General features: G+C 38.5%; 1 protein-coding gene across 5 annotated transcripts in view; it reads left to right on the top strand.

Annotated features, from left to right (window-relative positions):
- The window catches only part of MAP3K9 (mitogen-activated protein kinase kinase kinase 9), a 68577-nt gene that overhangs the window by 20303 nt on the left and 31736 nt on the right, over positions 1-16538 (top strand). For all 5 annotated transcript variants that reach the window (XR_012835699.1, XR_012835700.1, XM_075754269.1 and 2 more), the window contains exon 3: positions 10537-10717. Coding sequence is in view for 3 of the 5 variants with exons in the window: in XM_075754269.1 (XP_075610384.1) it covers positions 10537-10717 (181 nt within the window). In the remaining 2 variants the exon portion in view is untranslated. The remainder of the gene's footprint in view (positions 1-10536; positions 10718-16538) is intronic.

The raw sequence follows: 16538 nt of genomic DNA, 5'->3' as shown, positions 1-16538 counted from the left end.
TGGACTGTGTAACCAGCTGATGCAGCTCCAAGGAGACAGAGTACCGCACAAGATAATGAGTAGGGCCTCTTGGGAATGGGTGTGAGTGGGATGTGCTTGCAGGCTAAATTCTGTTGCTGGAGTTTTTCCTCGCATGTTGATACAACTGCTTTCCTTATTCCTGGAATCTTGAATGGCAAAGCATTCAACCCACAGTGCTAACAGTGATGAAGACTGAATCAGAACTACTGAAGTGCACTGACGCTCACAGGTATTCAGATATTTTCACCACCTTTGGCTTTTTCGGGCCTTCTCAACTCTACATCATTAATTTGCTGTGTCTGTCTGGTAGTTCGCAGTCAGGGCCTCACCTGGAACCTCCGCCACCCCCTCTGTCTCTAGGTCCAGGAGCTCCATTTAAGCTCAGGCTGACTTGAAGTACCTTCACAATCAGATTTTCTTAGGTTTCTGGCAAATAAGCTTCAAATACTTTCTTCAGATTGTTCTCCCAACCTATTTCAAAGTGCCAGTATCCACCCTAGCATGCTAGAAACACAGTTAATGGTAGATGTTTCTATGAAGAATTTATAAAACTTCAAAATATTACAATAGAATGCATGAGTTAATGTTGGCTTATCACTAGGTAGCAGCCCTGTTGTTTCATGATCTGCCTAGAACAGTAGTGTTTAAATAAAAGAATGGCAGGTATTCTGGCACTGAAATACTGACTGTATTGTCTCAGTTGGGGAAAAGTTATATGAAAGTTAAATATGAAGCCAGCAATGATCCATCAAATAGGAGATATATCTTGGTGTACCACAGACAACAAATCCAGCTTTTCCCCCCTACAGTAGGGATGCTTGTCTTCTAGCCTGCTCCCTTCCGTATTTCTTCCTGTGTGCTTTCATTTCTCATTGCACTCAGTCTCTCTCATATTTCTTTTTTATTTCTCCCTTCACTTAATGATCGTAACCATTTCCCTCAGGCTTGATGTTCATTAGCTGATAGATTTCTGTTCTTGTGTGCCAGGCTTACTGAGTAGCATCATGCACAGGTAAATAACTTGGTGTGAACTGTAATCTGGACCGTGCAAGACACTGTCTTGGATTTTTTGCAATTTCTTTTGTATTTAGTGATCCACATACACATGCGCTCTGGACTGGGAAAGGGAGCATGAAGTTGCTGATACGGCTGTTGTCATGAAATATGGAGGCGATGGGCAGTTTGGCGGTTAACTGTTGTGGTGGTATTGCAAGGTAGTCTTGCTTTCCTTGGTATTCTGTCATTATCAGTTTTTGCCTCTTAAGTCAGGAAGTTCGTTATTTTCTTGGTGTGCTGTGTGCTAAATAAATTGGGAATGCAACAGCAGAGTAGTTAAGAAGCTGAAGACAGTACAGCCAGAAAAATGTGGTATACTTGGCTGTTCATACTATTTTGTGCAGTAGACAGCAGCCCCCTTCCTCTACCTTCATATATAAAATGGACTGGTTTTGCTGTGGGTGATCATGCTGTAGTAGTTCTTCCCTGAATGTTGTTCTGCTTCTGAAGTGATGAATCAGCTTTTAGCACAAGTGAAGCAAAAGAGTATTCTGTTCAGCAGTACACTATGCAAATCAACTTAATCCTTTATTTGAGAAACCAGAAAAAAGCAATTATATGGTCATATTTTGCTGCCTTGTCACTTAATTTGGACAGTGAGATGAAATGAGGAGCCACTTCCAGCCAGTTCTTTGATGTTACTAGCAACTGGATCAGCATGGCTTAAAGTGTTTATTTTTCCTGACTTGTTCTTTCCAACTACTTTGGTCCACAGGAGACTAAGAATGCTGTCCTAACCGTCCAAAAGTGTAGCTGAAAACTAAAATAACCCTCCTGAAAGAAACTAGCAAAAAATCTAACAGTGTTACTGCCTTCCAGGGGAAGTTTGTTTTTGTGAGAGGAGGTTATAACATGTTTTCTGGCTCTACTGGTATAATGTGAGCAGAACAGAGGATTAAAGCAGCAGCTGTTAATTTTGTTGCAAAAAAATATTTTTTTTCCTTAATTTCCCTTGTGAAAACTTTCCTTCCGTGAAAATAATCTACCTCTTTATGTTTTCATGCATACTGGAGGTAGTATTGTGCTGGATGAAAAACAGGAGGTATATTACTGAGGTTTTATAAAGTGACCAACTTCAAACCAAAGTAAAGCTTTATCATGTTTATTTTAGTGATAGGATTGAGAGATTCAGTACAGATGGTTTATCTGTTTATGTAGGGTAGAGGAGTGTGTTTGGAAGACGAGTAGATGGGCTTGAAGAAAATTAAAGGAAAGGGATAGAAATGTGTATATTCTGGCAGAAGGAAAGAGATCCAGACCAATTAGTGCTTCTAACATAATTGGAAACAGGAAAAACCATGTTGTAATAGAAGTAAGTTGGGTTAAGCAGAATGAAAAATACATCAACAATGCAGTTATTTGCACTGGAACACTATTATAAAGTTGAGAATATTCCCAAAATATTTTGCTCAGCAGTTTTAAACTTGTTACTGCAATGGCTAAGAAGCAGGAGCGATACTGACCTATTAGATGTGGTTTACCCAGCCCTCTTAGGGTTTATTAAAATGTAGGTACAAGTAGCTAAAAGGATATACAGCTTTATACCCCATCTTTACTTTGTCATGGTATATTTGTATATGTGATCTCATGTCTTTCTATAGATGCATGAGTAATGAAAACACAGGTGTTTAATATCTGGAAACGAGGTCTTCCTTGCAGTAAGGCTTTGTGTTCGACAAAGATGTTCACCATTGACTTTTCAATTGATTCAGTGATCATTAAGGTGACTAGTGCAAGATGCAATGAGTTATGACCTCCAGCTGCCTTTGTGGGCCAAGGGGCAGTTTTATTTAAGACTGATTTAACAGCAGTACCAGTTTGATTTACATTAGCTGTCCTACTAGTAGAACGATATATTTCTGGAAACTTAATTTAAAAAAAAAAGTTCAGAACACTGAGATAATCTTGCAACTATGAGTAAATTGGTTTTCACCAGATGGCTCTCTTAACATCTGGTGTGCTGGGGAACTTCTCTAATTGAAATTGCTTACTTGTACCAGACCACAGAGATTCATGTGGTTTGATTTTGGGCACTTAGCACAGATGTGCCTCTAGTCAAGAGATCCTCCTGTAGAGAGTAATTCAGAGCATGTATATTAGACTTATGCTTGGAATCCCCTTCTGGAGAGGCTTTGTGTTTTTTGACTATCTTTGGAGCCTGGGAAGACTGCCTTTTGAGATGCTGTGAGTTTGTGTCTTCCAAGTCAGCTTTTGCTGTGATGATCCATGAGAATGAAGGAGAGTGAAGGGGAAGAAATTCACCTTGTGAAGATGTGAGGCTGTGATAGGTCTGCATCTATTTCAGGCATGCAAGACAGAATTTCATCTCTACAGAAATGTTTATCACTTGCCTCCAGGGCAGCCCTTCTGTAGTTTTATCTTGCAGTTTCTGGCAGAGTTGAAACTTGGCTGGCATTTAGTCTGGTGATTTTTTTTTTAAACTCCAGTCTGTATTTCTTCAGAATTTATTTGATCCTCTGTTTTGCTTGCTTAAACCAGTGGTTTTAGGTACTAGTACAGGATGTCCACAGTAACAAAATTTTAAAGCTGCAGGTTTCAGTGTTTTCACTGCAGTGATTTCTCCTTCTGAAAGGATGTAGAATAGTCCTAGATACATACAGTCCCAATCCTAAACAGGCTAGTGCAAGTTCATGAGTTGCTAGTGAAAGCCCAATGTTCTAACATGAAGCTTCACCTTTGGAACTGCCCTTAAAGGGCTCATTAGACCAACAGCAGCCTTAACTCTGTCCTTCTGTTAAATAATCCTGCACTGTCTAGTACCCTGCAGAGCAGGCATCTCCGTAATGACTTGTGATAACAAGACAGAGCTGAAGATCCAGTAGTAGCAACTACATGAAGGCTGAAGGATATAGTGGTATCTTAGAAATCTTAATCAAGTTGCTTTTTGTATTGTTTTGAATACTAAAGGCAGATGTTTTTGTCTTTCTAGTAAAGCCTAATAATGTGAAATGGGGTGGAGCAGGAGGAAGAGCTGACTCAATGTCAGATACCATTGTGTCAGTCATACTTCAGTGGGTTTGTTTCTGTGAGGTCTGTTTTCAGTACAAATCTTTGTTTTAACAATAAAAGCATCTGAGTTGGCCTAGGAAAAAACCCCTTATTCTTCTTGATGTCACTGATATACAACTGTGACTCACAAAACTGAGAATCATCCTCTTTGGGGTCTGTTACCACTGAGATCTACGTACTTCTAAAGACTTGATTACTTTCAGTAAGACGTTGGATACTGTCAAAAGTCTGCTAGCTGTTAATACATGTACAGAATGATACTTAAACCAGAGAAGGTAAACTGGCTTCACTTGGCCTCAAGAAGTTGATTTCCATTACTTCCAACTCTGCTAGAAAAGCTGCTAGCTCAAATCACAAACAAGGATAAGAGGATCTTGGGTACATCATCAGTTCTCTCCCCCCCACCCCCGCTTACTAATGAAGAAACCATCTTTAAATGGTACCAGCACTGGCTGAGTTAACTCCCCATCGCTCTTTGTGCAGATTGAGACTGGAATGAGAAACTTTGAGGAAAGTCTCTAATGACACTTCTGTTTCGGCACCTGGTGTTACGTACCAATTGGAAGAGTATCAGACCTGGTGAAAGATCTGGTTAATGGCCAGCATTCAGTGATCTGCAGAATGTGCTGAAGATGCTCTTTGTAAACTTTATCAGTCTACTTTGGCTCTGGCCTCTTAACTATTGCTTCATAGTCAAAACAATGAAATCAAACCATTTCTTAAGCAACTGGACTTGTTCTTGTGGAAATTGTGTTCTTCCACATTACTGTGGTTCTGAAGGGGTAAATGCCAGGACTTGTTGACTGAGGTTGATTCTCTGATAATATGAATCTGAATTGCTGAGTTCACTCATGGCAACAAAGACAAATTAAAGGACACAATTAAGAAAGGCTGTTTAGTAGCTGGGATGGTCTTACAGGTTGGGCACTACAGTTAGTACTGTTAGCATGATGGTAATTGTCCATGAAGTATCAAAGTCCCAATCACAGTCTATCCTAAATCTTCAGAGTAGGCTACCACCTGCCACCTATAGTTCTGAACTACTCGTAGACAAATGAAAATGCTGTCAAGTTAGTGATGAAGGCAAGCCCTGCAGTGCTGCCTTTCTTCTTTGTTACTGCAGCTTTTGACCTGAGCAGAAGCTAAAGCATCACATAAATGGAAACCTGTGTTAGAAAGTACTGAAAATATAATGCTAATAAGTTTTCTAATCTCTAGCCATACAGTTGTTGGTTTACTTGCTGTAACGTTAGACAGTATGACTAAGGACTGCATCAGGCTGAGTCGCGTCAAATGATCTTTGACTTCTGTCTTATATTGTTCTGCTACTTAGTCTGTCTCATCACCAAACCAGTAAATGTTGGCTTATTGCCTTTGGTTACCTAACCCACCCACCCACCCCCTTTTTTTTTTTTTTTGGTGCCTACTTCTTTCTCTGTACTTCAGGAAACTTTCTCACAAGAGTCTGATATGAAAATGTCCTTGATGCTTCTTGTAAGGCACCAAAGATGTTGTCAGAGAATATGGGGGAACCTCGATAGCCTTTTTAATTTCAAAGAAAAAAGTGGTCTTCATCAGTGGCCCAGTGTTTAATTTCTACCTTTGTATCTCTCTAAGCTCAGACCTAATGTGTCTTGATTGACCATTGCTTTTCAGCACTCACAGTCTGCCTGGCTCTCAAGAAATTAAACAGTGGGGTCAAATCATTACCAGTAACTATTATTGAGAGTCTTTGTGGTAATAAAGTTCTTAATAAATTCTTTGTAGTTGAAATTACACATCTAAATCATATGTGCCTGTATCTGGATGACTGCCTGATCCAGGGAAGGTCTTGCTAGGAAATACCAAGGCCTCTTTGCATCATATTCCTTTCTTGTTATCTCAGCTGGGACACCTTGAGATATGAAAGAGCGGTCTTGCTGGACAGAATTAATCTAGCTGTAATTAATTTCTCATTGTCAAATATTTATTTTGTGGAGAACAAGTTCCAAGTCTTTCAGGAATATATGAAAATGCATGTGAGCACTTCTGGATTATTATTCCTGTAAGCACACATGTTCATCGTACCCTTCACCTAAAGTTGCTAGTAATTTTTAGCACCAGTTTAAGCCACCATGCTTTACTTCACACTTGCAGTATGCACAGAACATGCTATTGGTGAGTTGTTATATTAAGTTGTATTGTTGTAGCAGTTGGATCTTCAAAGCTGTCTGAATGTGCTTGTAATACCTGGGTTGCTTCACTGATCCCTTCTGCACACTGCCAGTTGGCTCCTACCCACGCTACTTAAGATCAGCTTTTAGCCTGTGCTACAGAGGAAAAAGATGTTTTTGAGTTGTTAGGAGCAGTAGTACGTAGCATATACCTTCATCTACAACTTGGCTGGCTCTGTTGCATGTACAGAGGAAGAGGTTTCTTGCATGGGCCCTGCTGAAATGGGGGAAACAGTGATCCACTACTGAGAAGCCAACACACATTCTGTGTGTTCCTGCTGATTCAGCTCTTGTTCTTCCCTGGTTGCCTGAAAACTAGGCCCAGTATCTTCACTGCCAAACTATTTCTCTTTTTAAGGCTGGGAATTTGAAAGATTTTCAGTTCAGTTTTCTATCTTTTTTGAACTTCTTGATCTCACACAGACCTTTTAACTCAACAGTCCAGAATGAGAACATTTACTGCCTTGGTAGATTAGCTGCATTTTTGGTGCTCTATATTTGTGTCTGAATTTTTTTTTTTTTTTGTTAGCCTGATTGTCACCGAAATTCCGGAATGAAAGAAAACTCCTTAACACTAATTTAGCATTAAGAAGCAGGCATTTCCTTTATTGCAGCGCTGGGTGTCAGGAGGATAGTTCCTCAAATCAGGCACACCTAATGCTGGTTCTCTTGTCATATTTATACACAAATGTTACAAAGATTACAAAGTGGTACACTCCCCGTTCCAATAATTGGTTCATATTTCTTCGCTTAGTATGCAAACTAGAACGCATGCTCAGTTCTGTTCTCCGCCTCTATCTTTTGAGTAGGTGGTATAATTTGGGTAGGGGGCTTATGGGTCGGTGGTCGTGGGGACCCGGGCCCAAATTACCTTTCCCCTAGTTTCTCAGTATTTCAGTGTTGGTAATTGTTTGCTATACGCCTCAGAAAGATAAGGATGTTGCTGGAGGCAATTAATGTCCTCCCTTTCTGCAAAGTATGTACATAAGGACCTTGAAGTGTCTTGTAGCTCCTCCTTTTTCTCATGATGTGTAGCAGGTGCTCCTTCTAAGAATTGTTAGCCTTCTACCTAAAGTAATAATGAATAGTTTCTTATCACATATAATACAAGCAGGCCTTCATTACAGGCCTTTCTTCTTGGCTACATTTTCTTATTATGTGTAATATAAGCAGGCCTTCGTTACAGGCCTATCTTTTTGGCTACATGATCATCTGGCCACTGTTAGCTCTGTCCTGAGTGATCAAATCTATTCAAAGACAGAAAGGTATGTTAACTCTGTAAGCGTAGGAAGTATGTTGCTTATTTGTGTTTTGTATTGTGGTAGACTAATATGAGCGCAGAAGAAATAGCACTTGCAGAAGAGAACATGCACTCAAAGTATTAAACAAGAGGTAATAACTAGTTGTAGATAAAGCTCACAAGCGAGACCATGTTGATTAGCACGAGTGAAATGCATTTGCAGTGTCCTAGCAACCCGGTTTGTGTTCTCCATAAAAGAGGAGGACTGAAAGCAATTTATATTTCACCTATTTACAAGATTCTTCATTGAAATCTGAGCAAATGCAAGAGGGAGAGTCAAGGTTTTAGGTTTGAAAAATCTCACAGATGGACCAGGGAGGCTCCTAGCAGATAGAAGTGAGCCTGTTGATACTGACCAAGATAAGGAGAACTGAAACAGATGCTAGAGAGAGATATGATTCTTAAAATTAACTTTTACAATTTTGAGTTTCAGGATTTTTATCTTAAGCAGTTATTACAAGGAAATAGGAGGGAGGCCAAAGTTGTAACTAAGGAATCAAGGACTTGCAGTATATGCAGCTCTTTCATTGTCCTTCTCTGTGGTCTTTTGTCATGGTAATTTATCTTACTTAGCCTACATCTGACAAAAGAACAAGTTCGTGGATACAAAAGATATGTGTAAGTACTAATTATTTTGTTAGATCTTAATACAAATCAAGGTTATTAGACTTAAATAACCTCTTGCCAGGAGGATATGTGCAACCCAACTGTGATATCTGGCACTCTGTCCTGCTATCGAGCTCATTCGGAGAGAATATGATCTACCTTGGGAACAACAAATTTGCTTTTTGCTCTTTGTGCTTATGAAGGGAAGCAAAAAAAACCTCAACCCCAAACCCATGCTTTCTTATTGCAAATTTTTACTTTACAACTTCACTGTATATGTCTATATTACTGCATTTAAAAATTAGATTTTAGTATTCTGCTATCTCTTTAGACAAAGTGGGTACATGCTAGAAGAAGAAACTTGTATGTATATTCTAGGAAATTTTTCATTCTTGTTATCAACGAGCGACTTGTTAGCAATTTCTCGTAGCAGTTCTTCATCTGCTAGGAAGAAGAAAAAAGGTAGGCTTACTGGAAGAGGAAGCACAAAGGAAGCTGCCTTCTTGTTTCTTGTGCTGGTTCTGTTCTACACTGAAATGTGGCTCTAAAGATACATACGCTTTTGCCCAAATAAAGCGAATAGTAAATCTTGGCCTCAAACTCCTCTGACCTCTGCAATCAGGAAAATGGAGTATTCAGTAATGTTAGAGAGGGATTTTGCAAAAGAAGCAAGAACCAAGAGCTTAACCATGAGTCTAGTTCATTCACAACTTGAGTTGGCCCACAAAAATCTTTCGTGAAGTTGTACTTTGTGAATTCTGAAGCCTTGTAGAAAGGGCAGCTGATTTTTTTTTAATTTTCAGAGAACAGACACTTTGTTTAACTTCAATAAAAGTAAATGCAGTATTTTAACATTTAGATGTGTATTACTTATACAGAAGCGTTGAAATATCATTTTTTGGCTTTTATTTAATGGGAAATCCCATTTTAATTTTTGGAGTGAAGTATGAGAATGAATGTAAGTTTGTTTTTTTTTTTTTTTAATTATTTTTCCCTGAAAAAGTTAGTTTGAGACTGATGCTTGAATCTTTTCATGGACTGCTAAAAATGGTCATGAAGATAATTCTTGTATGTAATTTTTTCCAATGCTTTTGCCTTTTATAGGTTTCATTATAATCTGTGCTTGTTTGGTTGTGGGGGATTTTTTTGGGTGGGTGTTTTTTTCAATTCAAGAGGGTTTTTTCCCTTTTTATATATGTGTGTTTTCTAAGAACCTGTGTCTGTAATGACATTAAAAGCAGAGTAGCTGCATAATGATGGTGTATTAGTGGCTTGATGCCTTTTGCTGTGAAGTCCTTGGACTAATGGTAACACAAATATTTTTTTGTTTGTGGCCCCTTACAAAGTGACTGAAAATCACTTCACAGGCTTATGGGTACATTAGTTATGGAAGTTTACTGGCCTATTATATTCTGTTGCTCGATGTTACATCGCTGGCTCAACTTGTGTGGTCACTTTACGTTAAGATAAAGAGGATAATGAGGTGCTGCTAAAGCAGAGTGAATACTTCTGGCCTCTGGTTTACACTCATTGCACAGTGGTGTGACGGTACATCTTTCTGGGTAAAGAGGAGTTTATGCCTTATACCAAAGCATTCTTGAGTTTCTGCCTCAAGATTTTTCTTTTAAAGTCCTTAGGTGTAGACTCCTTTGCCACTGAAACGTGGTAGAAACTTTGGCAGCTTAACTAAAAGAATAGTTTCATAATGATGGGGGAGGGAGTTTATAACATGGTGGTGTATATGAAGTCCTGGATGGGGCATGTTATTAGTAATCATAATTTTTTTTTTTTAATTGTGACTTTAAAAAAAAATAATCTGTGTACATAGAGCTTCCACTCCTAACACATTTACATGAAGGGTATGTCCAGCCTGTGTGTGTGTATGTGGATTTTAAAAAAAAGTCCTCTAAGTAGTTCAAGAAAAAATGCTATTACTGGCTTGCTGAGAGAGGATTAATTAGGAAATGTCTTCCCTTATCTGGATTTCTAGAAGTTACAGTGGTTCACTTCTTAGCAGAGAATTATTATACAGAATGACACTAGATGCTGTATTAAATAATTATGTTGTTATCTATTTGTTCTCTGGGGCTTGGTATATTGGTTAAATTTGAAGTTACTTACTAGACAGCTGTTCAGATGTCAGATGAAGGGTTCAGCTTGAAATAACTTGTAATGGAGTGTGGTATGTTTTAATAATTAAAAGTCAGGGAGAATCTAGACATTTGGGAGATCTTCAGGAGGATCTTTTTTGCATAAATATTAGCTTTACTCTGCATACCTTTTATTCCCTCCCCCCTCCCTTTTCTCCAGTACTGATACTCGAAAAGGTGGAAAATGGAGATCTGAGCAACAAGATATTGAAGATCACGGATTTCGGCTTGGCCAGGGAATGGCATAAAACTACCAAAATGAGCGCAGCTGGGACATATGCCTGGATGGCTCCTGAGGTCATCCGCTCCTCTATGTTCTCCAAAGGCAGCGATGTGTGGAGGTATTGATTTGGCATTAAGTGATTGGATACTAAAGCTAGACCTGCCAGGAAACCTCTTTTATGTCTAAAAATGAGTAATGGTGAACCAAATATTAAAATTCAGGTCTTAAGAAAACTTTATCCACCAGCTTTCCATCTGTCAGACTCTCAGACTACTTTGTATTAATTGTAAATTTTTTTTTTTTTTTACTGAAGAAAGTGATGGACCAGCTCCTGCATGCTTCTCAAATTTTTGTTGTTCTATAGTTTTACATTCAGATTATCCTATATGCTGGATTCATAATTCCAATTCCCTCTGCTTTATCTAAAACAAACTTTTTGTGCTTATTTGGCTATTGGCTAACATAATCAAAGGCCATAAAAAAAATCTGTGAAGTACTTAAAATTACTTTTTTACTGTTTTACCACCAGTAAGAGAAGTTTATGTTTTGGTAGTAATCTATCACTGATGCATATGTACACAAACACACTGTACCTAATCGAATTCCTCATGCAGTTTCAGCCTGAATATAATTTTTTTCTCTCTTTAATAATAATTGTATTAATTATTTCCACCCTTCCAGTCATTCACATAAAACAATAAAACTCTTCTCTAGGTCCATCTCAGTATGTAATCCATAAGTAGTGAGTGATTTGCAGGTATATATTGTGTTTTCCATTCATGCCCTGGGATTTTTGAGAACAGGAACCACTATGGTGGGGAAGAATGTAAGGGTTGGTCCATAGACTTCCAGAATTGAGTTTGAATAAGACCATTAAGTGAATTGGTAAATCTGGAATTCAGTAAATAGTTCTAGGACACTGACTTTTCTAGATGCTGTGTGACATAGAATTAGTATTGAACATCTGAAACAGGTAAAGTAGATGGAATTTTTTTTTCCCTGTGGGGACAGAGGTATTGAAATGTCAGGGTGGCTTTGTCTTTAGAGCAGTGAGATTCTGTTGCTGGCCAGTAATGCTCCTGTGCATGCTGTGAAATCTGTCAGGATAAAGAAATGTCCCAGCTAGCAGAATTGTCTGGCTGTTATGAGAGAGATTTGGTGTGGAGATTTTAATTTTCCTTATTCAGTTTTGCTGAATAGATAATGTATTGCTTGTGATAAGTGCGTGAATTTGTATTTTGCACATTGATGGCATGGATAAAATTCTGACTCTGTAATTAAATGTGGTACCCTCTGTAGTTGATCTGAGAGGAACTGAGCAAGAACCAGGCTTTTATTGTGAATGAAGTCTGGCAGAAAGAAAAACCTCAAGGCTGTGCACCTTTTCTCTGCACATGATGACAGTACTGATTTGTACACAACTTGTCAGGCTCAAACCTCAATTTGCGCTTCTCTGAAACAGTGCCATGAATGGCCTTTAAGGGTAACCTGGGGGAGAGGGAGAAGGGAAGGGGGGGGAACAATTTCTCTGTCATTGTAACGTTACTAATCGAGGCACGCTGTGAACAGATCAATAGATGTTCTGTACCAGTATGACCTCGTTTTTTAAAAAGATAAGACTTAATAGGTCAGTTGGTGATTTTCATGAAGGTAGTTCAGGTGCCTCTATACCAGTTTGGTCATTGACTTAAGGACTGTGAATCACTTCCGGACTTCAGGATTGTAAATAACTTAAATTTTTTGTTAGTTTTGCAGAATATTGTATTTCTATTTTTAAGATTCCTTCATCACTTTCTCTTTTTATAGTTACCAGTCTTCCCTTGAAAACAGGTTGAGTTCCTTTCATTGCTCTTCCTTAAACAGAGGGTCATCAGCATTAAGAGAGCTGTTATACTGTCTCTGAATAAGCCTTCTGTTTCTGGTGGCCAAAACCTTGAGTCATAGTTAAATAAGCTGAAAAAAGCGTGGTGTTTGAGGCATGTCTGCAGAGGACAAATACTTGCCAGTGCAATCACTACTAGTGTGTCACTGATTGTAAGCACTGGATTTTACAAAAGCAGTCATGGACATGTGTAATAAATCCTGTCCCCACCCAAGGATGCAACTTGAAATTCTTAACAGGATGAACTTCTTTATCCTATTAGACTTGCCCCTCCTCCTGTCCACTTCAACCTCTTGGTTAATCACTGGAGTATAAGGAGGTTTTTTGCCTGACAACCTTCCAGTTAGTCTATGTGGCATCAACAAAACTGGCTGTCTCTGTCCCTAACATTCACGAACCCTTTTAGTTCAACACGTTTTCTTTAAAGCTTATTAGAATAATACTGCTGGCTGAATTGACGCCCAGCCTTTTAACAAGAATCTTGTTCTGCTTGTGTTCTCGCTGCACAAACAGCTGAAGAAGATGCTTGCCAGGACTGAAATTTCCTGAGTCAGTCTTATCTCATCATAAATAACTGCTTCATGCAATTCCTTTCAAAGCATGTGTCAAGCTCCATTTAAAAAACTCAATCTGGGTTTTTTTTTTTTGGTCCCACTCTAAAGGAGGCTTGGCAAAGAGCTTAGAAAGCTGAAGAATGCTCCCACACACTGGTGTCTATCACCAGGGTCTGGGCCACTGTAAAGCTTGTTGGTAATAAAAGGTACTTAGTACATCTTGCTAGTGAAAATTTATTGCTATGAATTTTGCTGTGCTGCACCTACAAGCTTTAGATATACAGCAGAAACCTTGTGCTTATATTGCACAGAGGACAAAAGCTATGGTTTTATTTAAATATGTCAGTTTCTATAAATCTATTTATGTGTTTGAGAGGAGAGTTAGGTATTTGCTTTGGATTTACAGGGGTGAAGTTGAAGCACAGATGTTGCAGCTTATCCAGTACTGTACACCAAGTAATGTTAGTAGGCATATAATTGAAATTTCCCTGTCATTTTTAACTGCTTAAATGTATTTCTTGTTTGCTGCACACTTGTGCTGCTTAAAAGACAATCATGTTGTCAATAGGATTGGTATGCGGAATATAAAGCCACCATACAACCTTCATCTGAGTTCCTGTGTTCCTCAGTTTAGATGCTTTTAAGATGTATCTATTGAGACTAGTGAAATAATTAGGAATTTAATTTTAATTTAGGAATGGAATACTAGGACTACCTAAAACCATCTGATTAGCAGATCAGGATGTTTTAGGCATTCAGTGGTGGGTGTAGGAACTTCAGTCACAACTGACTGCTTGCAGGCATCTGTAGTCTTCTGTGCTGGCCGATAAATGTTGATTGGCAATATTGGTAGAAGCTCATGTGGGAGAAATGTATACAACTGACTGTTGTGAAATAAGCAGGAATGTCATCTCTGGAACTGCCAGTCTGATAACATGCAAAATGCTCACTGTTAATAGCCATTAAAATGTAACGAAGGGTTTTTTCCTTAACAAAACTAATATTCTCATTTCTCTTGTTGCTGGGATCTCCTTGTTGGGGTGGTAGTTCCTTTCTCGTGGAAAGTGCTGAACCTAGGAAGATGGATAAGATGAACCTATGGTACAAGTGCCATTGAACAGTGAGAAGAAATAACCGTTTTTTTCCAAGTTCTTAGACTTGCAACAAGGGAGGTGGCAAAAATCACATGTGAAATCTGCAGACCTCCAGCCTCCTTCTCTCTGAAAATCCAGTGTGTAGGATTGAACCTGATGTTAAATGGTTTAAAGGATTACTGGATTGCTGGGAGGTGGTGAATTATTCATACAAGTGTCAGTTGACTTGGACGCATGGTCTGTATCACATGGTTCATTTTGTAATTAAAGTCCAAAAATTACTACTGGGTGCTGGAAAAATAAATGAGCTTGATCAGTTTTTCTTCCTCCCTGTTGAGAATGAGGTGAGACCCTTCATTCTTTCTATGCCTTTTTTTGTATAAATGTCTTCTGTCTCTGGCTTTTTGCTTTGTAATTCCCAATCCCCTGCTTGAGCGTTAATGGAAAACGCTCTGTTCACCACCTCTCTTGCTGTTTAATCACTTGGGATGATTGCTGTTCAAATGCCACAAAGCAGCGTTTCCCTAGTTCTGTGGAAGCAGTATTCTCAGCAATGAACTGTGAGCACACATGGAAGAGGTCGTGTTCAGTTTTGTCAGAAACAAAGTGACCTTTCCTGCAATATGTATTTCTAGTGTCACATTAGAAGAAACACCAATCTCTCCATTCCTTTGTCTATTAAACATTACACTGGACAAGAAATACTATGAGCACATCAATAGTGCTTTCCTAACCATTCCATTAAGAGAAATCTCTAATACACACTTTATCCAGCACTAGTGGTAAAGTAATAACGCGACCCTTTGCTAGTTTTTCCTGCCTTTTGATATCAATACTTACATCCAAACTGAAGAGTAACAGGAGTGATCAATCAGATTTAGACAGGCCAGATATGTATTCAGTCCAGTATTCACTTTCTTTGAGTGTCTTATGAATACTACGAGGCCAAAAAGAAAATGGGAAATCCTTAAACTCCTGTTTATTTTTTTCAAATGAGGCTCTTTAAGACAGTGAGAAATTGAGAACTGTGATGGAAAGAAATAATCAATTATAATTATCATTATAATATCAAGATTATGAATTACATAGGAAAATTGCAAAAGATTGTATAGGTGAGAAAATTGCGATATTTTGATTAATAAAGTAATCAAGCTGTGTTAGCAGCAAAGGTGGAATCTCTAGTGACTGAAATTCCATATCTAAAAAGGAAAAGTAGTATTAAGATTGTCCAACTAAGGTGGCAGCAGTTACAATGAATGTTAAAGACTTGGAGGGATGGGGAACAGATTGCAAGAGTACAGGTTGTGATAATGAAAATTTTGATTACTCCCAAATGGATAGGGCAATTGTTGCTTTGAAACAGGAAGATATAAGTCTTTTAGTTTCAGATATGACTGTTTCATGGAGCAGCTATTCAGGGAGCTTTTAAGAGGAAAAACAGGTTTTCACTTGGTCTTCAAGTGTGATTAGGAGGCCTTAAAAATTGCACAATATGACTATGCTCAAAATATATGAATACTTAGATTCAATATTCTTTGCAAGAGCAATTAAGAAAAATTAGTCTGTTACAGTACTGCTTAATCTCAAGGAGATTAATGACAATATTGAGGAATTTTGTGTAAAAACAAGAAAAAGGGGAACGCACAACATGCATAATATCTTTTAAGGACACTATGTTAAAGCTCAGAACGAATGCACAGGAAATACTTTAAATGACAAGGTAGAGGAGGCTACTGGAAGACATCCTTCAAAAAGTTGAACCTGTATCCAAATGAGGAAAACTAGGCATGGGCTTAAGTGCTAGCAAGTTGAACATAAATCACTCAAGAGGATTAGAAGGGTTTTGAGGAGAGTCTTGTGAAAAGCATAAAAACAAATAATTTTTTTTCAAATGCAGCACAGGTGAGAACTCTGCAGGAGAACATACAGCCCAGAGGTGACCAAGATGCAAGAATGAAAAGAAGATAAGGCTATAGAAAGTTTTTTCTGCTAAGTGACTTGTGTCTGCTAGAATGGAGCAGAGAGGGGCTTTTTCAGCTGAAAATTTCACTTTAAGGGAGCCAAGCTGGAGAACATCTCATACTGAAGTACTGTCCACAAAGGTGTTACAACTGTCTGATAAAATGAACAGTAACAAATTGCTGGGATTTACAGCAACACCCAAGACTTCTACAGTAACATGAGAGAGCCAGCTGAGTTAATAGCTATGCTGTGTAATCTGTTGCTTAATGCTGCCTTAATACCAGAGAAATGGAGGGCAGCAAATGTGATGACAGGTCTTAAAAGAGCTTCCTCAGAATCAGTAAGTCTGATTTTCAGTTCTGCTAAATGGTGGAAACAGCACTAAAGAGTGGGGAGCTGGTGGACATACGAACATATCTGGGGAAGCACATCAGCTTTTGTAGAAGG

The sequence above is a fragment of the Balearica regulorum genome, chromosome 5 (genome assembly GCF_011004875.1).
Source record: "Balearica regulorum gibbericeps isolate bBalReg1 chromosome 5, bBalReg1.pri, whole genome shotgun sequence".
In the NCBI taxonomy this organism is placed as follows: domain Eukaryota; kingdom Metazoa; phylum Chordata; class Aves; order Gruiformes; family Gruidae; genus Balearica; species Balearica regulorum.
Note: the sequence above shows the minus strand (reverse complement) of the source record. Positions and strands in the feature narration are given on the sequence as shown.